We start from the raw sequence: 24,516 nt of genomic DNA, 5'->3' as shown, positions 1-24,516 counted from the left end.
GGGGGGGCATTGGGGCTCGAACTCAGGACCTTGCACTTGCCAGGCAGATGTTTACGCTGCTGAGCTATCTCTCCAGCCCTTCACTCACCTCATCAGACCACCTTGGGCCACTGTTTTGCTTCATACTATATCCCCAACATCGAAAAGAAGCTTCAGGAGGGGTTTAACAATAGCTGAATGAACAACCTTTCACAGTACTCAGTCTCTTGAGTGTTAGGATTACATGCATGCACCACCATGCCTAGTTTATACCACTGCTTTTTAAATAATAATATTCTAATATTTAAAACCATTTCAATTCATAATATCACAATTTGTGTTAACCCATGAAAAGGAATGAAAAAGTAAATTAAATATCACTAAACAAAATATGAAGCACACACACGCTTTCCCTTGAATATAAACCCTTTGTTTCCAAAGAGAAACAAAGAAACTGCTGGGACTTCAATTTGTAGGATTAAAAACCGAATTTAAAGCAAAAAGCAAAACCAAAGCTATCATTTGAATCTCACACCTACTAACTCAATGTACTCTTCTGCAAAGCTGAGAGCCAAGTGGAAAGCACAGCCTCAGTCTGTAAACACTTAGGACTCGCCTCACCAACAGGAAAACAGGAACGGCGCAGCGTACAGACAAGAAGCAACCCCAAGGTCCATCTACTATTACCCCTTGTATTTTTACCAAGGAACAGGGGACCTGAAATGACCTTTAGAAAAGTGAAAAGTGTTGTGTCAAAATGAGCAACAATTGAAAAATGCTGGAAGGAAAACTCAACAATTTAGCTGGTCTGTTCTGTTTTGATCCTTGCTACAGTAAAAATTCAGCTTTTATAGAATTAGAGACAAAATACATCACCATGGAAACAGGATGTGAGACCAAGAAGTATGGCTTTCTATGCAGGTCTTCACGCTGCAAGAATACACACAGCGAGGGGTGGGGCGGCTGTGGGGCAGAGCACAGCCCGGGGCCCAGGTCTGGACTGAGCGCAGCGTCTGCCACTGACACTGACCCTCAGCACTCTTAGCCTTACTAGACCCCTCGTTGTTTATTGTTACTATTGTTGCTGTCATTTTAAAATCAGAAAATTGGTGATTACTGAGACCTACTTTATAAGATTATCAGGAATGTAAACGAGCACAGGTCATCTAACTCAATTTCTGGTATATTCTTGGCTACACCTCCCTGCAGGCTTTTGGACACTTCATCCCTCAGTGCAGAAGGTGCACCAAGCACTGCCTCTCTGCCTCTGTGAGCTTCCCTGCACCAGCCCATCACTGGGATTTCCAGTAACAGCAGGGGTGGCACTGTTAAGAGTGCCATCTCTAGGATCCTGTCACTGCCTCTAGTAGCAATTAGGTGTTGCACATGAGCAAAATCAAAGATGCTGCGGATTTTTTTAATGGAAAATTGAACAATGGGACTACAACTAGGAAAGGATTTTCAGCAAGAGTCCTCTCCACAGTAGACTACATTAGATTAGATGACCATTTGCTATTTAAAAGCTTCTGTTTTAAACCCAAGCTTTTACTCCAAAAGTACCTGTTTATTGTATTTTCTGAAACTTCTAATTATCAGCACGGGGTCCTCCCCCCTTAGAATAGCTAAGAGACAAACAGAGGATGATAATGTATAAATATCACCCCTCACTCACTTCTAGAAAGAGCTTTATCATTTTCATTTGTGAGTGAAAAAGGATACTCTACTTAATAACAATTCTTTAATATACAAGTCAAATTCAAAACATGCATCTTGAAGCACATATTTATATTTTCATAATAAAATACGTTAGAAGCTCTGCCTTGCAAATACATACCATGTAAAGAAACATACCTGGGATGATATCGTTGATGTGCAGGAGAATCGTACTCTCAACACTTGCAAAACTACAAAGCTGTACTCCATCAAACTTGCCATCCCAGTTACCAATAGGGTTATCCTAGAAATTAGATAACAGGATAAACTTTGAAATTCTTCTCAATAAAATGTAAATAGAGAAGTATATGTTCCATAAAAGGATCTTTTAAAACATTTTATAATGAACTTTAACTGTTTTGCCTAAAAGAAGGTATTAGAAATAATTACCATATTAATTAGGCATTTTGTTTGTTTTTAGAAAAATAACAAGAATAATCAAGTTATTCCTTATTATAGCTAAACAAGGAATAAGAAGTGTCTTTCATACTTTACTGGATGATAACTATTAGCCTACAGAATAACAGACTGAGGTTTAAAGAGACATTGTTTTCACAGGAAGATTTATTACTTATACAACATTTTACCCAAAAATCTGCCCAACAGATGATCAGACCTTTATATTCACTGAACAGCTAAACAATTCAAACTATCACATGCTTTTCTCTACACTTAAGGCCCATTTTTTTAATTGCTGATTTGTCATTTTATGGGTATGTACAAATTTCTTCCAAAATAGATTTTTCTATTTAAGTCACTGATATACCAACGTAGCACAATGCCATTCACACAGTTAGATTAATAAATGGCCAAGGAAGACAACTCCTTCCAGGACCAATGTGTACAGAATCCTGAAATGCCCTTGGAAATCAAAACGTATGAAAAAAGTTGTATCTGCTGTGAAGTGAAGCCTCAACAGCCTCCTTGGGGATGGACCAGCGTGAAGGGAGGGGCTGGCAGACCAAACAAGGGCAGAAGCAGCCCGCCCTGGGCAAACCAGATGGCCTCCAGGCTGCCACTAAGGAGGTCAGGCTAATTGGCTTCTGCCAAATTCGGGGCCAAGCCAAAAGACCTGAGGTAAGGGAGCAGGCATCCCAGGAACCAGTGGCCCTCCTCCTCCAATACTCCCTCCACTCAGCCCATAATTTCGCCTCTAAAATACCAAAGTAAAACTTAGAGAAAATCGGTTTTAAAAGGAGCTCTTTATTGTCAGCCATCCTATTTTACTTTGGCTTTAACTTCAGAGTAAGAGTGCAATAAACGTTGATTCAGTACAACTAATCAGTATCAAATAAAATTTCCAAGTACAAAATAACAGGAACGTATGTCAGAACACCCTCACTCTCCTAAGTCTACTCAAATTATACCTGAATAGATAAAAATGATTACTAAAAACACTGCCACCATGAGTACAAAAGGCCATTACTCACATCCTCTCCTAACTCATCCTAGTTTCTAATAATTCTGCAAGACTCTCCTTCTTTATACTTAACAAATTTTTGTCTATATTTTCAATCTATGATAAAAAATGTTCTCGGGCTTTTTCTTCCTGTTCTTCTAACGCCACAGGTACGCGTCAACATGTCACGCTGGAATGGATCCATCATTAAGGACAATTGTAAGGTAATACCAAAAATGAGTGCCGTAAACAAAAGGACAAATACTTCATGATTCCACGTCTATGAGATACATCACACAGGCAGATTCTAGGAGGGTGGCGAAAAGTGTGTGTGGACAGGAAGCAGAATTTATTTAATAAGTATACAGTTTCAGTTTAGAGGGATGAAAATGTCCTAGATATGGATAATGGTGATGGTGTAATAAGAATACACCTAATTCCACTGAGCTGTACATTTAAGAAGTTAAAATCATAAATGTTTTCTTATGCATATATCCTACCACAATAAGAAAAAAGCCATATGAAGGGTATCTCATAAGAATACTCCAATTGTCTATTCCTCAAAAGCAGTATGGTTTTCCTTTCCTGAATTACTTTCTACAAATGATTTTTCACATTATTCACCAAGATTAGTTCAGCCAACAGAATTTTATATAATATTACAAAAAGAAAAATATATGTTACCAAAAAAATTTTCAAAATAAAAACTATGACATGTATTTGGGCTTGGTAGAGTTTTTTGGGTAAAAAGTTGTTTGTTGTCTCAGTTTGTTTCAGCCATTAGTTGGTTATCATAAGAGTAAATGCAATTGCATATCTGGATTCTTATCCCATTTCAATGTCCCTTTATCAAAGATAAATTAGAATATGTTCATCAAATACTCCAAATTAGTCCATTTGAAATACCCAACATATGCAATATGTATCTAAATTGACCATAAAACAAATACATACATTCACAATGAAAATATAATCCAAACTTTTCTTACCATGTCCACACCAACAAAATATCCTAAGCTCTCTTTTCCTGGCAAAACATCACAGAATATAACTGTTCCAGATTCTATAGTTTCTCCGACCTTCAAAGAAACTCTGGAGTTTATTTCCAAAGGCGGAAGTTCAACCTGCATGGTGTCCACCGGGCCTGCATAATCGCTTTCCAGTCCATTATCGTCGTCCTCTATGATTTCCAGCTTGTCCAATGCAACGAACACGCCACAGTCTTCGTCACACTGAAAAAGCTGCTTCCCTTGATACACGCCATCAGTGAAGCCTTGGCCACGGCCTTCTTCCTAGTTTTTAAGAGATTTCTTTTAAGTATATAGAAAAATTATCCATAGGAAAAATGATCTAGCCTAAGAATTTCAGGGAAATTAATTTGAAAAATTCTAAGCAACTCACATAAGGGGCATAATGATGAGCAGTTATTGCTGGAGTATGATGCTTAAAATACAAGGAAAAAGGTAAGTCTGATCAGAGCTGAAATCTGATCAGTTACCTGATAATTTCAAATTATAATTAGATAATGACAGCTGGGCTGGATTCTCCATTGAGATTCAAACATTATTTCTGTCATAAAAAGAAACCTTTACTGTAATAGCAATGTTATCTCAGCTACTGAGTACTTACTACATCCCAGCCACTGTGCTAAATCCTACATCAATGCCCAGCTAACACTACCAGCTGCATACTATCATCACCACTTCAGCGAGTGACACAGATTTAAAGAAGATCAGCAGGTTGGTTAAGTCCAGCTAGTAAATGGCATAACGAGCAACTCAGCCTCCAATTTTGTTATAGTGCTTATAAAATTAAATCAAGGAGGAAATAAGGTATGAAGTTCTAGCCAAAAGAATGTCAAAATGTATTTTATATTTAAGTTCTTGAAAATTATATTAAATATGGAAACATTCACAGAGTAAGAACTCTTGGGTCCCTTTCCAATATAAATAACTTCCAAGCTGATTTCACATATATCACCAGAGACAACTATAAGCAAGTTTCAATTGCTGCAAATTATTTATAAAAACTCTTACATCTAAATTGTCATCACTTAATAACACATATGAAAGAAGTGAGAAACCTATAGATAGTGTCAAAAGATCATAAGCAATTTCTGCAACAATTATAATTACTGTTCACTTTTTCATATAAGCAATGTTAATTTCTCTTGGATAAGAAAGTCTGTAATAACTATGTGATTATTGTATGTTCCTACTGTAACAGGCAATTTTTAATAGTTTCCAAGCACAATGACTGCATCATCACAAAAAAACATTAAAAAGTAAATCCTGGGGCTGGGGGCACAGCTCAGTGGCAGAACACATGTGTCGCATGCACAAGACCCTGGCTTTCAGCCCCAGCCCTACAAACATAAATAAATAGCAAATCCCAAAGACTGTGAATATTAAAAATTACTGACAACTTCGGGAAAACTTATTTTGGGTTTAAAGAGGAAAAAGTCATAGGTGCATACAAACACAGAGACATATACACACACATGCACACAGCCCACTAAGATGGATCAACAAACTTACCAGTAATTCTACTCCAAAGAATATCCCCGACACCGTCCTCTCCGCTAACAAGGGTCCTCTGAAGCGCACAACTCCTGGAAACTTTTCTTCCCCAGAGCGCAGCTGCACCTTCACAGGGCAGCCCACATCTACCTGGAGGCCTTTACTTAGTCTGCTTCTGTTTTTAAACAAGCTGAGCCTCTCCTCGCAGTTGGTGATTGCCAACAGCAACTCTGTGAATTTTTCGTTTATTTCTACAACATCCTTTTCGTCAACAAACAGAACTGCGTGAGGTTGCTCTAGGATTTTTAATCCAATCTGATTTTTCTTGCCTTTGGCAGAAGGAATCCTGGAATGCCCCACAGAGCGGTCTTGGATATACTGTCCTATGCTCCCCTTCGGTACTTTAAGGAGCTTTTGGGTCTGTTTGTCTGTAACACTGCATTCTTGAAGAAGCATGTAAAAAATCCGCTCTTCCCAATAGGGTGAAGTAACTTTTTCTTGGCTCCATAAGCCTGAACTCATCATGATAGTAACTTCAGAACATTAGCTCAAGAAAGGGACCACTAGTAAGTTTGTCATAAAATTGCAAAAGATAAATTCACTGGCAGTCCCAAAGTATGTTTTTAACAATTTGGTGTCCATGCTGTAAAAAGACAGCAAATCAAAATGCCTGGTGAACAAGCAAAAATAAGCTTTAGACTTCATTCTACATAACCAAAAGAATTAAGTTTAGAGACTTTTAAAATGTTTAGTTGACTAATACACACACACATACAAAATATTTCCAAAATACCTAAAAGGGCTAACTTGTATGTCCCTTTTAGGTATTATATGCAACATATATAACTTGTATCAACTTCAATTGTAATATTTAACTAAGGAAATCCAATTGGAAAGTACCTTCAAAGACAATATAATAAATGATTGCTTCCAAGGCTTTGAAATTTATAACACCAGATTCTAGCAAAAATTGTAATGGTTGCCCTCATATACATATTCTGGCATTTTTAAACTTAGGAGTAGCCTCTTTTTTTGGTTCTGTTTGTTTGTTTTTGAGACAGGGTCTCACTGTACAGTCTAGGTTGGCCTTGAACTCACTATGGAGCCCAGGTTAGCTTTGAAATCCAAACAATCCCCCTGCCTCAGCTGCCTGAATACTGGGATTATAGGCATGCCCCATCATGTGCAGCAAAAGTAGCAACTGGAATGGATTCTGCCCAACTAATGGATAAACTGATACATTTGAGCAAAAAGCACATAAGTCTTCTCAATAAAAGGGTTATCACTTCTGAACACCGTTTAAGTTAAAAGTTATACATTAATAGTTGAACATCTTTTGTCAATAAAAATGTCTTATCACATTCTTAAACTGTAACCACAATTGATGTATCTATTGTAGTAATGGAACATTTTATTTCTACCTCAATTTCATTTCCTTAATCTCATACACTTTGTTTTTAGACAGGCAAATGCTAACCATAATCATCACAGTCATCATTTAATTTCTCACAATCACAGCTGTCAGACATTATAATCTCATTAAAGATTTTTTGTAGCATCAAAACTCAGATTATATAACAAAAACATAAAACTTCAATTTAGTGATGCTGAATTGTAGAAGTTCATTTCGAATATGAATTTTTTAAGTACTATTTTAACTGTATTCAATGAAAGACTACATAAGATTTCTTTTTCAACTTCAAATTTTCATTTTAATTTTTTATGTATTTAGTACAGAGTCTACAGGGTCTCACTACACAGATCAGACTCGCAGTGATCCTCCTGTTTTCAGCCTCCCAAGTGCTGGGATTACAAACATGCACGACCACACCCAGTCTCAATCACCATCTCATGGAGCCCCAAGGGTGGGGCCAGCACAGCACACCAGGGATCAAATCCTGGTCCCTTAGCCTGCCTAAGCAGGTGCTCTAGTCTGCTGAGCTATCCGGCCACCTCTTCATTTGAAATTTTTACAAAAATAATAACTTTTCACAATGAAGTAACCATCCTCAAGTCTGCTTTAATAGATGATTAAAAACTAGACAGTCATTCATGCAAATTAGGATTTATTATTTAAATTATTTTGCTATAAATAATAGCTCATGTATTCTCTTGTCACATGAATGTGGCTATTTGGTTTCTAAATACAGTACTTATTTCATCATCATTTGAGATGAGGTATCCGTTTCCATTAACCTGGCTAAAAACAACAACTGATATCACTATTATATTTATTCACTTTATTCTTAAAAAATAAACACCTCTAAAACTAAAGAACTAAATTTAAGTTTAGTCATTTAACTTAGTCATCAAAAAAGCTGGCAAACGTATACACACAGTAACATTCCTTTTAGAAAGCATCATTTGGCAATTAAGTGCTCCATTAAGGCAAAGTTTTCACACAAGTCTGGCCTTCTGCAATCCGAACTGAGACCTGCAGGTCACCTAAAACAGGGCAGGAGTCTCAAACCAGCAATGCTGGAGTACTTGTGTCACAACTTGTGGGGACACATGCAAGGCAAGTACAGGAAGCCTCTTCATTCTTTTTTTTGTTTGTTTTAATAATGTGTTTGCTTTAATTCCACTTGAGGGCACTGTCTACTTGAACTGGCGTGCAATCAACGTATATCTGCCACTTACGTAAGACACCTGTGGCCACCTCGCTCTTGGTACCCCATAAACAAAACCCCTTAAAAGGTTGCTTAAACAACTAGCGAAGCCCTTAATTTGGTGCTAGGCCTTTCAATCTCCCCACCGAAATGAGCTGCTGGGCTTTTTTGCTTTTTACTAAAATGCTTTTAAATGCCAGCACTTTTCAACAAGGGTATTATCTTTTCTTGGTCACTGAATTATCATTAGACATATAAATTATTACGTGAGTCTAAACATGGAAGGCTCTTTGTTAACAACTTTGCTAAGAAGCTTTAGGTCTGCTTTCGGGGCTTGGGCCTACCTTCTCTGCATCTACTGCCTGAAGCTTTCTCTGGGAATCAGCCGCTTTCTGTGGTTTCCTGTCACACGCACGCATTTGACGCTCTCGCCAGCCCTGCTGCTTTCCTACCTCCTGCTTCTGAACAGCTCTGAGAAGCCAGACGATAGATTATGTTTATTTACAAAAAGCAAGGCAATAATAGCATTAAAGAGGAATACATAAATTCTGGAAAAGTTTGCAGGATTAAACTACATGGGCCATAATGCATTGATATTATTTTCATTACTTCCAAAAGGCTTCAGTAGTCAAAAAGTCACATCCAAAACAGTGACCAAGAACCAAGAACACCTTAGTTCTTTTTCAAATGTACTATAGGGCCAGCGATACAGCTCAGCGGCACAGCACCTGCCTGACAAGCTCAAGGTCCTGAGTTTGATTCCTACTACCAAAAATAAATAAACAAAATGTATTATTATTTTTTGGAAAAAAAAATTTTTAAAGGATATAGCAATTCTAGTTGCAAAAGAAATTCTTTTTGTAAATTTCTAAATACAGTTGCCTTCAAAATAAAAAGAGAGACTTCTCTGAATCTCAGTAATTACTTATATGTTAATAATTCCTACTCTGTTGGTTCTCTAGCATAACAATTCATGTCACAATTTAAAGTAAAAACAATAAGTGAACTAAAATATTATCAAGACAAAACTAAATTATATGTAATGCATTGGGACACCATAGTCTAAATGAATCTTATTGTAAAATTACTTTTTGCAGCTTACTGAAGGGCAGCAACCCACAGTGAAAACTAATATAGCTAGCTGATTTATAAAAAGGTAGAGGGCAGTAATTAGTAGTTTTCAAGTATTATTTTTCAACCATGAACTACACCAGGTGTGGTAACTTTTTGCTTCCTTCCAACAGAACACCAAGAATTGACCTTAGAGTCAATAGGATGGGTCATATTAGAGCACTAGAACAGCGAAAGCAAGTTATAAAATATTTAAAATGCATTGTCCAAAACCAAAAAGCATGTGGCCTTTCTTCTTTTAGAAAGAGCATATTAAGAACAGGTTTGAAACTATTGTATTAAAAATTAATTATCTTTTTTGCAACTCACGGAGAAAGCTGCATGGGGAACTTTATGGCCCTACTCTAGAGATACACACGAAGATAAATTTAATGGTTAATAGTCTCAAATGTCAGTATTACAACAGAAATACGGTAATACATATTTCTTCCCACTGAATGTAATGAATACAATGTCAACATTATTCTGTGTGTGTGTGTGTGTGTGTGTGTGTGTGTGTGTCACAGGTTCTCGCTTTATAGTGCAGGCTAGCCAAGCTGCAGCCTTGAACTCACTATGCAGCCCAAGCTGGCCTTGAACTCATGGCAGCTTTCTCACCTCAGCCTCCTAAATGCGGGGATTAGGGGAGTGCAGCACCACACCTGGCAACAATATATTCTTTCAGAGTGCTATCCACACTGAACAGTTAAAGATGACCAAGCAGTGAAACTGGCTGCATATAAAGTAAAAAAAAAAAAAAAAAATAAAAAATGTAAGTAACATTGTAACTGAGTTCTTATCAGTTAGGAAGGCTGGTTTATAGGGTTAGTATTTTGATGCACTGGGTTCAGTGTTAGTGAAAAGCACAGAAGCTTTAAGATCAGATGACTGCCTTCAACAAATCATCCCATTTCATCCTTTAACAAAGATCACAAGAGCAGCAGGTCAACCCAAGGAACAACAAGGACTGTCAAATTCAGAATCAGGACAGTGTGATGGGGGAGGGGGCAGAGTAAAGGGAGAAATGCTTACTTGTATTCTCTTATTATTCTGCAGGTGGAGTCACTTTGAAGGTGACTATATCACAAATGACTCATCTAAATACTATTGTATTTCAAGCTGGATAAGTGAGTGATTATGAATATCTTGATAATTGCTAATAAATACTAAATGAAGATACCAAAGAGTTGAAATACTTAAGCATTAAAAAGCATGCTGGGGGGGGGGGGGCAGGGAGATGGCTCAGTAGGATAAGTGCTTGATTGACAAACGCAAGGATCTGAGTTCAATCCCCGGTTCCGCCCAAAAAAAAAAAAAAAGCATGCTGGGGGGCCAGCAAGATAGCCCAGCAGACTGAAGCGCCTGCTTAGGCAAGAGCAGGGACCATGATTTGATTCCCTCAGCACATGCTGCGCCAGCTCTGCCTCTAAGGGCAGGTTGAGCCAGCCACAGAGTCCGGGCTTAGTGACATATGCTTATAATCCCAGGGCTGGGGAGGCTGAAAACAGGAGGCTCACTAGGAGTCTAAGCTGCGTAGTGAGACCCTGTAACAACCAAATACATTAAAAAAAAAAAAGATGAAGAAGAAGCAGCATGTTGAACAGAAGAGCTTTCTTTTGAGGACACTAGAGATGAGGGAACAATTCAGTATCACATAGGTCTGAAATCACACCTGGTTATCTGAGCTTATTGATGGTCTGTATTCAAATTAAAAGGGGATTTAACTGCATTACAATAGAACCATTAAACCAAGATAAGGTTTAAGAGCACAAATTGATCAATTTCCTATGAATGAAATGGAAAGATAATCAAGAAATAAGTCATAAAAAAATAGCCAAGATCAGAATTACCAAGTTACAGTAGTACAAATGATCATTAGATACATAAAATGGACAATGGGTAACTTATCCGGAAGGTACAGTATCACTTCCACGCTCAAGCTATCCGGTGATACCATTCATAAGAACCTAACAGATGTAATTCAAGAACTGCTAGCATATCCTGAGATATCCTGCTTGTTCTAAGAACCACAGGAAGCTACCTCAATCAAAATAAAAATTACCATTCTAAAATACTGCCCCAAAGTATAAAGGGCGAAGAGGTGGGAAGGTCAGCAAGAACACCCAAGAAAGAAGACATGTGAGACTTCTTCCAAATGCTTCTAGATAGCTACAAGGATTACCATTTTAAGAGAGAACATCTCTCAGGAAAAGAACAAGTTGTTATATTCTTATACAGCTAAACAGAAATATAAACATTCCAAAACCAGAAAACAGACTGGCTCGGTTTTAATATTCCTCACAAGTACACAGTCCGTAGAAGAAGTGGGATTTATATGCTTTTTATTTTTAAAAAGTGCTCTTGAAGCTGCACGCTCATGTCAAAAGGATGAGGAACATTGCTCTCCCTCTGGAGTTAACCCTAGCCGCTCCGCACCCCAACTGGGAATTCCCCAATTCTCATGTCTTTGGACTTCCAGGGCCCAGAGCAGGAACAATTTTCTAAATGTTCATGAAAACCAAAATGTCACTTTATCACCATCCTTTCAAAACCTTCCTCCAGATTAAAAAAGAAAGACTCAGCAGTTAAGAGTATTTAATGACTTTTGCCTAAAATATCACTATGCTCTGGACAAATGATCAGTGTTCATGAAACTGGTGATCCAGAATAATTTCACAATTATGAAATCAAGTTGTTTTGAGACTCATTTGAAAGCAGATTCCTAGAACACATACCATGTGCGACACTTGAAAATTTTGTATGAACAATGTAAAAAACCTGGATGAATTTAAGATCACTGTATGGAAGTCAGGAACAAACTAAAATAACTTGATGACGAGGATTATTACTCTTCTGTTCTTTATTAAAGACTTCCTTAAATCAAATGGAACCACAGCTTTGGCATGCCAGATCACAGAAATCACTGCTGCTCAGTGTTGGTTCTTTATATAACAGGTGGCCTGGCCTTACAAGCACCTCAAAAAAGTTACCACCCGAAACAAGCCTTCTTCTCAAGAATACATTAAAATTTTGCAGCAGAACATCTGAGAATGTTCTGGGTATTATCAACATTCAGAGTACATGAACTGTGGTAAGAATTTCCAGCAAATCATTTTCTCTTAATAATGTTCTACTTCAAATCCACCCACTACCCCGTGGGGAATGGCAGGCTAAATTCTTAGGGCCATTCAACCTACTTGGGGCATGAGGGGGTGTGCAGAAAGCCAACACTTGAATCAACACCCTCACGAGGCCTGGGTTTCTCTCTGGGAGCCTATGATGACAAAATGAGCAATCTAATTCCGATCCCTATTGAACACCAATTCAAAAGCAAGGTACGGATACTCTTTAGCTTAGCGAAGAATACAACTTTCCAGGGAAAACTGAGGGGGAGAAGGGATAATGAGGATTTCAGACTGCAGGGCCACGAGTGGACGATGACAACCATCCTAAAACACGAAAATGCCAGGGAGGGGAACAGAAAAGCTGCCAAGTACGTGAACAGCCGGGTAGCCGACCCCGCTGAGCATCAAATTTAAAACACGCTCTCCCTCCAAGCCTTCAATTTCCCCACGAATCGCTAATAGATAACAAAACGAAAAACAGAAAGGAAAAATGAATGATTGTGTGTGCCCGGGCACATCTTCCAACTAATGAACTCTGAGTTGTGTAAAAACCTGCCTCACCCTAGGAAGGGGGAAACTGAAAGAAAAAGCAGAACACGCCATTAAGGAGATGAGAACCCTGACTTGCTCTTCCTGGATGGGCGCCACAAACATTCCCCCAAACCCTAACCCTAACCTATCCACACACCGCACGGAACAACACGAGACCTTACAACCTGGGGCTTTCGCTGCCAACGGGGGGCCGTCAGGAGTCAGCCAGTTGTCCGTGCCTCAGTTTCCCCATGTGTAAATGGCAGACGGCAAGAAGGAGACTTGAGTCCTGCGCTGCTCGCACCAAGCCCCTCTCTCCCGGGTCCCAGCGGCGGCGACCACGCTCCCACGGACTCCGGAGCCCTCGCGGGAAATATCGGGGATGGTGAGGCCGAGCTGACGTACGTCGCGGGCGCAGCACCCCGCGATCCCCGCTGGCTCGGGCGGTTCGGGGCAACTAACGGGCCGGCGCCCAGGCCCGCCGATCGCCGCGACGGCTCGAGGTGCCGGGGGCCCTAAGGGGCACCCAGTGGGCTCTAGCCGCCCGCCGCTCGGCTCCGGGTCACTCACCCACCACAGGCGGCGGGGCGTCGCTGCCCAACCTGCCACCCCTCCGCGTCCCGGGCCGGCCCGGCACCCCACACCCACCGCCCTAGTATTTACCTCCAACGCGCGGGCCCCCGCGCAGCCGAACCTGCTACCTGGGCCCGCCCCCACCTGCCCCGCCTCCGAGTCGCCAGTGAGAGGGAGGGAACGGAGGCGGAGGACCCAACCGCCGAGATAACCAATCACATCCCGAGTTACGTTCCTGCGGGCACTCTGATTGGGTCTCTCCTTGACCTTCCTCCAATAGCTGCAGGCGCGGCGCCGGCTAAGGGGACTTTCCGCTCCGTCAAGCTCGGTGGAGCCTAAGGGGAAAGCAGTGGGGAGGGGCGGGGAAGAGCCCAATGGGGGCGGGGCACCGTGGCTGATTGGCCCAAAGCCCGAACAAACGCATCACTATTGGTTGTTATTGGAGCTGGGGCGGGGCGCTGTGCTCTTCTAGCTCCTCCTTCCATCGCGCATCCAGGCTCTTGCCTTAGCTGTCAAAACTGCGGTGGGAAGAAGTCCAGACGAGAGCTGGGAACAGTTTTCCAGGATTTCAAGAAAGAGCAAAGCTTAAAAATCACACCTAAAATGGAACCTTTTGCTCTCTCAATTAGTTGCCGCTTGAGATAGAAAAGTCACAGCCACGCTGCGCCTCAATTTTCACATCTGTAAAGTGGAGATCCTACCATAGTACCACCTGTCTTGCAGGATGGTTGTGCAGTGCTTGCCGTTCAATGTTCCCCTCGGAAGTGGCCTGGGACCCTGCTGTTTCTAAGGGTAGTGATTCCACGCACCACTTCACTCAGCCCCGCAACTCTGGCCACCAGCCAAGATATGGGGTTAGTTAAGGAGCTTTCAATTAGAATAGGAGGCTTCTGATTCCCAAAAGCTCTCAAAATATTTAAGGAAATGCTTTTTATAATCAACCCCAGAGCTTTGAAGCATGCCTTCCTGCACTGGTTATTCTCGTTAATTAATTCCTTCTCCTTTGACATTTTAAGTACTAATTATGGGGGGCGGTGATTAATACTGAGGAAGGAGGTGTGTGTGTGTGTGTGTGTGTGTGTGTGTGTGTGTGTGTTTAATGACAATTAAATTTCGCCAATGGAAAGTGACATGCTTCCAAAAATCCGGGGAATTTAGACCGCTGAGTCCATAAAAGTAGTCACGCGAGTGATTACTGAGAGTAGCCCTAAACAGGCCTCCCTTCTCCCTCGCCAGAATCACAAAATTAAATGGACATCTTTGGAAAACCTTAGCTTCAGTCGACCTTGTTTTCCTTTAGTCCATCCCAGACCCATTTCTCAGGCTTCCTGAACATCCTCCAGAAGGAAATATGATGGGAATCACCAGGCCTGGATCACCGTGTGCCCTTTCAGAGTGTCATTCCCTGCTAGAACTTGATTCGCTAGAGCTAAGACTGACATCACACTCTAGCTGTCTGGGAGAAAACATCAACCTGAAGAACACTTTTGCTCAGCCCATATATTAAGGATGAGGAAGAAGCAGAGGTGAGGAACAGGTTTTTTGAATACTTTAAACAAAGCAAGCACCCTCACTTTCTCCAGTTTGCCACACTCCTCACCCTTCCTTATTATATGCACTTGAGCCACATTTTATTCTGGGCCCCAGAAGGCATTTGAGATTCCCATCCTGACTTGAGCACCTTTCCTGTCTTTTCAGACGATGGCTTCAGGCCCTGCTGACTGCTGGAATAGGGCTTTCTTCCCCGCCAACAGGGGTCGGATACCTTGCTCAGCGTCCGCATCACATGATCACTGAATTAGTGTCTTCCACCAAGAGATGGGTATGGAAGCCGAGCCATACAAACAGGCTTGTCTCAATTACCTGTGTGTTGGTGACAGTTCTGAAGCTGTATATCCAGGCTCACAGGCAACAGAGGCCTACCAGGTATGAGGCAGGAGGATAGTGCCACAGTACTATTCATGATTTCCAGGGCTTCAACACCCGGCCTCTCTTTTTACAGAAGGGAGATTAAAGGTCCAGGGGAGGTCTGAGACTCCGATTCTCCTGATTTCAAACCAGTGCTTTTTCCACCTCTTTAAACAAATTCTCCAACCAAAACACTCATCCTCTCTGCCTTCTAAGGCCTCCCTGCCTGTGGAGCCCAGCCAAAGCCCTGTCTCTTCCAGGGGTTTTTCCAGATGCCTCCAGCCCCCATTGATCTCCTCTACCTCTCCACATCCCCCCAGCCTGTCAGATCCAGCTGGGCCCTGGGCTCAGCCTAGCAACTGGTGGTTGAGTTACTGAAAAGCTACTAAGGAACCAAGCAGTGGATGAAGGAGATACCACCCATGCCTCTAGCAAGATAGGTCGGTTTTAAACAACTAATTACATAATTGCTTTCCTAATTACAGGCAGGATGAGCTCAGAAGAACATCTCTGAGCTTGCTAAATGGGAGGGAAGGGACTTTTAGAGAAAGCCTGCTGAGGACACTGCCTTTAAGAGACTGGAAAGATGCTGGCAGTCTGGGATTAAGGAGAGCACTCCAGCCAAAGGGAATAGAAAAGTACGTGAAGGTTGAAGGATCTGAAAAAGGCAGGCCACACACAGTGAGATGCAGCAGAGAACTGGGAGCCAGAGCCAGGCTGACGTTCAATGAGAGAGCAGTGGAACTTTCTGAAGGATGTTTGGCAAGATAGTAATTGTAACTCAAAGTGTCTTATTCCCTTATTGCACAGGATCCCAACAAAAAAGCAATGGCATGGCACGAAACTGAATGGAAGGAATGGGGTAGAACCAAGTTCCCAGGAGCCTAGTAGATGCCTATGACTGTAACACAAGACAACCTCAGTGTCCATTGACTCAGTTCTGGATTAGGTCCCAGCCCATCTTCCTTCCCAGTATCTACCATAGGCTACCTCCTCCTTCTACCCTCACCAAATTCTGTTTATTTCATACTTTACTGCCTGCTCCACATTTCCACTGGAGACAGCCCAAAGCTAAGACCTGCTGTTCCCCTCCCCCATCGTCATCCTCCTCTCAGTGAATGACAACTCCCTATTCATCCAGCCTCCATGCTTCCAGGCATTTTCCTGTTGTTCCCTATAAAGCTGGGCACTCAGAAGAGCACTGTGCCAAAGGACAACCTGGGCCAAGGGTCCCTGCAGGCAAGGATAGGGTTCCAATGATTTTTCCATAGTAACCCCACAAGACATCCTGATCAACAGATGAGGACTTGGTAGTCCTCCAGCTGAGAGATGTGCTTTTCTCTCAGGGAAGGAAACCCTCAGTGCAGCTGAACATTCTTTCTCGGGGCTTTTACTCTGGTCATCTAAACGCTCTTTTTGATAAGATAAAAAAGGATTACTTTAATCATCTTTAAACTAATCCTGCTGAACTATAAACCCATGCCCTGCTGTTTGAACTATGTGCTATTATCGGTGACAATTTCTTTGTGTGATTTTTAAAACACCCAGAGAAAAAGGCCCTAATGCTCATCAAGACCTTTATATTACATTTGGAGTCTCATGTTGGGCAGCTGATGCAATAGGGACAGTCCCATATCCAGCAAAACTTTTTTCCTTTAAGAAAGATACTAAGCATTAGAGGAAAGGAGATGCACTCTTGTAATCTGGCCCAACTTTGATTTTCTGCTCTCTTTAGGAAGGGTGGATTCTCACTTAGTTAACAAATACTCATTGAGCTCTTACTATGTGCCAAGTACCTTTTAGACTCTGAAGGCTCTACAGGGACTAAGCCAATATTCCAGGGCAAGTGAGTTAGCTTTCGGTCACACAAAATACCTGAGAAAAGCAACTTATAAGAAGGGTTTCTTTTGGCTTGTGGTTTCTGAGGTTGCAGTCCATGGTCCCTTGGTCCCATTACTATGGGCTATAGCTGCACAGTGTATCATGGTGGGAGCTCACGGTGGAGACAGGTGCTTCTTAGATAGCAGCCTGGAGGGGGCAGTTGCCATGGCCCCTGAAAGGCACATTCCTTATTGCCTAACTTCTTTCAGCATCTAAAGGTTCTACCACCTCCTAATAGCACCCTGGGCTGGCAACAAAGATTAAATACTTGGAGCCTGAGGGATGCTCCTGATCCAAACTACCGCAGAAAGGAAGGAAGAAATGAAGACCAGATTCTGCACACCAGGAAGACACTATGAAGCACATTAGGGGCAAAAATACTTGCTGGGCATAGATAAATTGTTCAGGAAGGATTTGCTCTTTGGACATTTGGTCAAAAACTTGAAGGAGGAGGGCCAGCCAAATAGCTCAGCAGATTAAAGTGCCTGCAAGTAGGTGCAGGGGCCAGGCATTCAATCCCTGGGCCTGCCTGTGCTGGCTCCACCCCTGGGGTGCACTGAGACAGCAATTGAGACTAGGCGTGGTGGTACATGCCTGTAATCCCAGCTCTTGGGAGGCTATAAACAGGCGGATCACTACAAGTCTGATCTAGTAGTGAGACCCTGAACACTCTGTAGATCCTTCCCTAAAATAAAAATAAATAAATAAAATTTTTTAAAAAAACCTTGAGGGAAAGGAAGAAGCAAGCCATGCCAGTGGCTAGAGAAAAGGCCATAAAAGATATGAAGCAAACGAAACCTCCAGGAGCAGCAAAGTGCTCGGGACTCTCAAGGAGCAGCAAAGCGACAGTATGGCTGGAGCAGAGAATGTAGGTGTCACCTGGAGACCAGAGAAGACACAAAACAGTCTAAGGCAGCCCAAGACCTAGGCGTTTACTCTGCACCAAACAAAATGTTCTAAAAGTTTTGGTCAGAGCAGTGGCTTATCTGGCTTGTGTTTCTACAGGCTCACTCCATGGGTCCAGGGCAGGGAGATCAGTGCTGGAAGAACATTGCTGTGACCCAGGAAAGGACGGAGCCTAAAGAAGCCGCTGTTTCCTGCAGGCGGCAGCAGAGCAAGCGACACAGGTGAATGATGAGGAGTGGACTGGTACAGACTGCTCATGAAGTGGAGCTAGGTTGGCACTAAATTTAAGGGAAAAAAGAGGCACTTTCTTGGAAAAGCACAAGCCACAGAGCTGGGATTTCACATCTGCAAGGCCATAGTCTCTGTTATTCTTTGAGAAGTTGCTCAGTTGGGTCCCAGTGTGGTACAGGACTTTGCTGTTCATCTGGCTCCACTGCCCAGGGCCTATGGCTACAGCATCCCCCATGCACAGGGATTTCTAGGATATTTCCAGGATGGTTGTGTTCTCTACGCACTGGGCCATGCCAGTCACTTGAGGGGAGCAGAGGGCTTGGAGACGTATTGGTACAGTTGTGGAGCGAGGCTCTCCTCAGCGCGCTTGAGCTACGGCCTCACTGCTCACATTTCTGTGGGGTAGATTCATTTCAGTGTCCTGTTTCAGGACAAGAGAGGAGATGGGAGGGGTGGAAAACATTTAGATTGACACTGGGGATTTTTTTTTCTGCTGGGATGATGGTGAATATAATTAAAGTCTGAGGCTATTTTGAAAACTCTCCTGCCCTAACACTGCTATTCTGCACATAAACATTGTGTACTCTCAGCCAAGGCTCTGCAACCTGCTCCTAGGTAAGCCACTGCCCAGGAGCACAGACCTTTCAGGACCTCCCTATCGAGAGACTCTTGAGCATAAGAGTCCTGGCCTCTGGTTACACACACAGGCTTAGAATGCGTTTGCTTGTGTCTTTCTAGACTTGTGAAAGTCCTGCAACTCCCACTCTGAATTCTGCTGTCATCATATACAATGGCATCAGAATTGCCCTTACCCCTTCTTTTGCATAATCTCTCTCTGGGTACAACATCCAGACCCAAGGTCCCCATGTGCATTTTGATGCTGAGAAAACCTATGCCATTATCTCTAGCAGTGACCTATGTGGGCTCCAGGCTTCCACCAATGCAAATAGGACAACTGGGGCTACAAGGCCACTCCTCTCCACTCTCTGGAACTGGGCAGTGTCCCAGGGCCAACTGTCCCCTCAAACTTTGTCCTTAGGCTTACTACTCAGAGGCAGATATAAGAAGAGCAAAGCCCTCTGAACCTGCCCTAGAATATTCTAAAACCTCAAACCAGGGCCCATGCATACCAGATCTTCCTGCATTATTTACAGTAACTTTTCTTCACTTGGAACTCATTGCAGGTCATGCATATGCACTCTATCTAATACATCCAATTATAACAGAGTGAATTATGGGAAAGGACATAAGTGATAAATACAGCCAACGTGACTCAGCACCCTGTCAATCATGTCATCAGTCATGCTCTGGAAGACCCAAGAGGAGGAGCCCTAGACAGAGCCCAACATTTGAAATTCTTAAACCCAGCACCCTCAAGCTCTCATGCCATTTTCTTCTCTGCCAGCTCCGCCTGCTGACTCTGGGTGTCCTGATTAAAACTTTGCTGCTATTTCCTTAACCACTGCAGGCCACATCCAATTCTTTGCTCTTCACACACAAGAACTTAGGAACCCACCCACACCCGCATCGCCCGCAGTAACACCACCATAGCTTGACATCTCCACTTAGCTGTCTTGAATGTGGCATCTGAAAGAGACCTTCTCCCTTCCAGACTTGTTTTTTTGGCCCAGCCCACAGATGCTCAAGTCAGGAACCCATGTGTCATCCTTGATTCTTCTCTTTCCCTCTTGTCCCATCCATCTGTAAATCCTTGGGCATCCACATCCAGGATGTCTGTGGAATTCTCCTCCTCCCTTCACCTCCAGCCAGGACCTGAGCCTGGCCCACTGCCCCTCACCTGCAATAGCACCTAGGCAGCCCCCTCTTTTCTTCTCCCCATCCCCACCTGCACTCCAGTAGCAACTCCACCCAGAAGCAAGGAAATCTTTAGTAAACCAGGCCACATATTCCCTGCTGAGAGCCCTCTGATGGCTTGCCAGCCTTCTAAGATCAAGACCACACACTTGACGTGGCCTTCTGAGCCCCTGAAGAACTGGCTCTGCCTACTGGCTCTGTGGTCTATTCACAACTCCACTTAGCCGCTGCATACACACCACATTAGGTTCCTATGACTGCTGTAGCAAACTACCTTAAAAGGACACAAATAATTGTCCAAAGGAGATCGCACCAAAGCCAGCAGGACAGTGCTCCCTCAGAGGCTCTAGGGGAGGCTGCTTCCCGGTCTTTCCCAGCTTCCAGAGCTGTGCTCCCTGACTCCTGGCTCCCTCCCCCACTCCAAAGCCAGGAGCATGGCCTTCTGCTTCAGTGGCCCCAGTCCTTCCCCTTTTGCCTCTTTCTTATAAGGACCCTTGTAACCGTATTGAGGGCCTATAAGATAATCCAGGATCATCTGCCATCCCAATATCCCTAAATTAATCACATCTGCAAAGTAGCCTTCACAGGCCCCAGAGATTAAGCCCCAGATAGCTTTGGAAGCCATAATTCGACCTGCCACACATACCAAGCTCTTTCCCATGACAGGGTCATATACAGCTGACTCTGTGACTGTTATGCTCTCCCCTCTCACCCAGCAAGTGTTCACCCCTTTCTATCCTGGAGATTAAGCCTCCCTGACACTTTCTCAGAGAACCTGCCTCAGATCAACACCTCAATAGTTTGGAGATTGTGCCTTCAACTATGCACATTTGCTTATTCCTATTCAGTCAGCTTTCTATAACTGTTACAGAATACCCAAGACAAACAACTCAAAAGGGAGAAACACTCTTTCAGAAGTTTCAGCCTATGGTCATTTGGGCCTGCTGCTTTGGTCCTGTGGTGACACAGCACATCGGGGTGACAGCTTGCCCTATGACAGCCAGGAAGCAAAAATGGGTGGGGGTAGGAGTCCCATTATCTCTGTCCTGGGTGTACCCCAATGAGCTGACTTCCTTCCTTCCAGTAGATCCCTCCTTCTAAGGGTTCCATCACCTCCTGAAAGTACCTCAGGCTGATGCCAGGCCTTCAACACATGGGCCCTTCAGGAACATTCAGAATCAAACTACAATTGCCTTCTTAGTACTCACTACAGTGCACCTTTTTATACAGCTTCCAGTATACTTGTCTTCTGCCTGCCTTTCCCTGTGCCCTCACCTAAGAGTTGTGTGGACAGAGACCACATCTGCTTGTTCTTCCACTCTGTCCTAACATCACTGGCTAATAAATCACTGCTGTATGGTTGCATTTACAACCCAAGATGGCACCACGCAAGTGGACTCCTGTACACTCTTCAGTGAAGGCAGACCCATCTCTACTTTTCCCTGCTCGGCCACCAGGAACAAGGGTCCAGGCAGAGCAGGACACCAATTACAGAGCCAATGGACATCTCCCACACAGGAGCCCAGGTTGATGCCACACATTCAGCAAACCAAACACACAAAACCTTTTGGGCGAGCAGGCTCCGCCATGGCCAGTGGCCACCTGAGCCACGGCTCTTTAAATGCAGCCAAAACTTATTTCAGCAAGATCTTCATGAGGAGCAGCTTGTGGTGGATGATCAGCACACATAAATCTTCTCTATCTTCTGTTAAAGATTCCTGGCACTACTTGAAGAAAATTGAGGGGGTTCCAGTGGCCTTTCAACATTCGCTGCAGCTTTCCAGCCTGCGCACCACAAGGCTTCTGTATAGTTTAAAAACTCACGCTTCAAACTGAAGCCAAATGTGTTTTGATTACCAGCCTGTTTATAAGAATTGCTTTTGCCTTAACAAATTACTTGGTTGAAAACATCATTTTCTGCCCTTCAGGTAGAACATTATACTTTAAAATTTGACAAGTTTTAGGAATACTTAAAGATGTTTGATCACAGTGAAAACAGCTTTGGTAACTCAATAGTTTTCTCCTCTATGATTATTTACAGCAGAAAGCTCATGGTCACGTTTTCTATAAAAATAACAACCTAGGAAAACAAAACAAAGTAGTTTACAAATATGAACAAGTTTTCACAGATAATAATATGGAAAGCAACGCAAGCGCACCACCTGGCATTATAAAGTCTTTGACATTTGTTTAGAAGGAAAGGTTTGGTTGGGGGCCCTGTAAACTTCCAATCCCTAATTATATATCCTATAGAATTCTGCATGAATGAAAGGGAATTGTCCCTCATGGATACGTTTCAGAAGTCTGCTGCTGCAATTCAGTCCACAGACATCAACCCAAAGCCTAGTAGGGCCATTTGAAATTGTGAACCAGATTAATTTTAAAAAGCCACATTTGGACTGGAGCAGCTTCCAAAGGCTAAAGAATAATTGATTTCACTGGAAATTAAGATCCATGTACGATCTCAGCTGGAGTGTGGTCATATTTTTCTTGCAATGCTAGTGTCTTGGGGAACAAAAGGCTGCCCTTTGTCTCCTTTTGACAATGTGTTTAGCACCAGAAAGGAGAGCCTGGTGAGGCACAGCCCTTCCCGGCAATGTGCCATGGCTGGTGTCCTATTGGATCGCACGCAGGATGCATGGAGGAACCAGAGCAGGAATGACCTGGGTAGGAAATTGAGAGGGGGCTGAGATTCCTTCCTAAATTCTCTTCCTCTTTATGAGGGGCTGTCTTTCACCTGGAGCTGGACCTCTAGGCCAGCAGACACTCCACCCTCCACCCCCAGAAACCTGGGAGGGTCAAGTGGCAACCACCCCACACTGTGGGGGAGAGGGGCCCCTCATCAGGGTCTCATGGGTGGAGTTTCCAGAAGAAGGAGGAAGCCGGAAGTGGGTTAGGAAACGTGTTCTTGGGATCCTGGGGCACTTCTCTGGTGGAGTAAGGTGACTTGTGCTCCCTCCAGCAAATGAATCCAGCCGTGGACAGGACAAGATGGGGCCAGGCACAAGTCAGCTTCCAGGGTCCAAACCCGGGCTTGCTCACAAACAGATGAGCATCGACCCAGAAACATCAAAGCAGGAGTCTGGTGTCCCTGTGACCGAGCTTCTCAATTTCCTCCGGGGAGAAAGCATTGCCTCGGAGCCTGGAGGAGGAAGGGGAGAGAGGCTTGAGCAGGGACAAAATTAGAGCAGGGCTGTCACAGGGAAGCTGCACCCTGCAAACCCATGCCAGGGAGGGGCTGACTCTCCGGGCTTGTGGGAGGGAACTCAGCACCATGTTCTCCTCTGTCACCCAGGGCAGCTCGTGAATCACTCCATGTGGTGAGCAAAGCTTATGGCTCTGCAGAAGAGTCTGCAGCCCCAGGCCCCCAGCTGGCCACAGACTCCCCAGGGCTGGCCACTCTTTTTCAGGCAACAACCTGATCTGTCAAGAATGCAACAATCAAGTGCTGATGCCCTCCCCAGCTCTGTGGGCAGGCCACAAGGGACATCAGAACCCTTAAAATACTGACCTGTGGCCAGCATACTCCCTGAAAACAAAATGTGACATTTCTTAGGGCTGTGCAATGGTTTAAAAAAAACACCCTGGCATCCAGGACCTGATGTCCTTGGAGCCTATGGGGTTACACAATCATACAGAAAGCAAAACTGCTTCAGCCCTGGGTAGATTTTAGAAGTTCTTGCTTTTAACTTCACCATTCGAGATCGACACTTCCTGCTATTTGGATGTGCTTCTTTGAGGGAGGGACAGGGTCTGCATATTTAAAGCAGGGTCCACAAGCTACCAGGGCTAGGCAGGTAAAACCCAGGAGAGGAGCCAGAGTACCAGAGCTAAGTCACCAGGCCGGATGGTCGTGCAGCCAGCAGGAGCAGGCCTGTCCACCTTAGGAGGGGACTCTTTCCCTCCTCTGGCTAACAATTGGCATTGTACAGGGGTCCTACGGGGTCTATGGCATCCACGGCATCCCATGGGATCCCATGGTTGCTGGCTTTTTTGAGAAAATCCTAGAATATAAATCTTTATAGGACTTCTATTAGTTTTTAAATATTAGTCTCTAGTTCAGTGCCTGAAACATAGACAGTGACATCTGTTCATGATGGGTAAGGCCAGGCAGACTTTCTACTTATTACTTGGGTGAAAGATAGATTCTTAGAAACAAGGAGGACCAATCTTTTCTCCCTCTCTGTCTCTGTCTCTGTCTCTGTCTCTGTCTCTGT

The 24,516-nt window shown here is 43.4% G+C and overlaps 2 protein-coding genes across 7 annotated transcripts in view; both read right to left on the bottom strand.

Moving 5' to 3' along the window:
* Cyld (CYLD lysine 63 deubiquitinase) overlaps positions 1 to 13,717 on the bottom strand; it is a 59,661-nt gene extending 45,944 nt beyond the window's left edge. For 2 of the 6 annotated variants that reach the window (XM_004643394.3, XM_004643395.3), the window contains exons 1-4: positions 13,649 to 13,717; positions 5,629 to 6,280; positions 4,081 to 4,383; positions 1,831 to 1,936 (exon numbers count right to left, since the gene is read on the bottom strand). In XM_004643394.3, coding sequence (XP_004643451.1) covers positions 1,831 to 1,936; positions 4,081 to 4,383; positions 5,629 to 6,135 — 916 coding nt within the window. In that variant the 5' untranslated portion in view covers positions 6,136 to 6,280; positions 13,649 to 13,717. The other 4 variants (XM_023703501.1, XM_023703504.1, XM_023703503.1 and 1 more) reach the window with 3 other exon arrangements.
* Positions 13,718 to 22,928: 9,211 nt separating this feature from the next.
* The window catches only part of Nod2 (nucleotide binding oligomerization domain containing 2), a 34,343-nt gene continuing 32,755 nt past the window's right edge, over positions 22,929 to 24,516 (bottom strand). Inside the window, exon 12 of the mRNA XM_004643393.2 lies at positions 22,929 to 23,441. Within this exon, the coding sequence (XP_004643450.1) occupies positions 23,369 to 23,441 (73 nt within the window). The 3' untranslated portion in view covers positions 22,929 to 23,368. The remainder of the gene's footprint in view (positions 23,442 to 24,516) is intronic.

The sequence above is a fragment of the Octodon degus genome, unplaced genomic scaffold (assembly GCF_000260255.1).
Source record: "Octodon degus isolate 3935 unplaced genomic scaffold, OctDeg1.0 scaffold00173, whole genome shotgun sequence".
In the NCBI taxonomy this organism is placed as follows: Eukaryota; Metazoa; Chordata; class Mammalia; order Rodentia; family Octodontidae; genus Octodon; species Octodon degus.
Note: the sequence above shows the minus strand (reverse complement) of the source record. Positions and strands in the feature narration are given on the sequence as shown.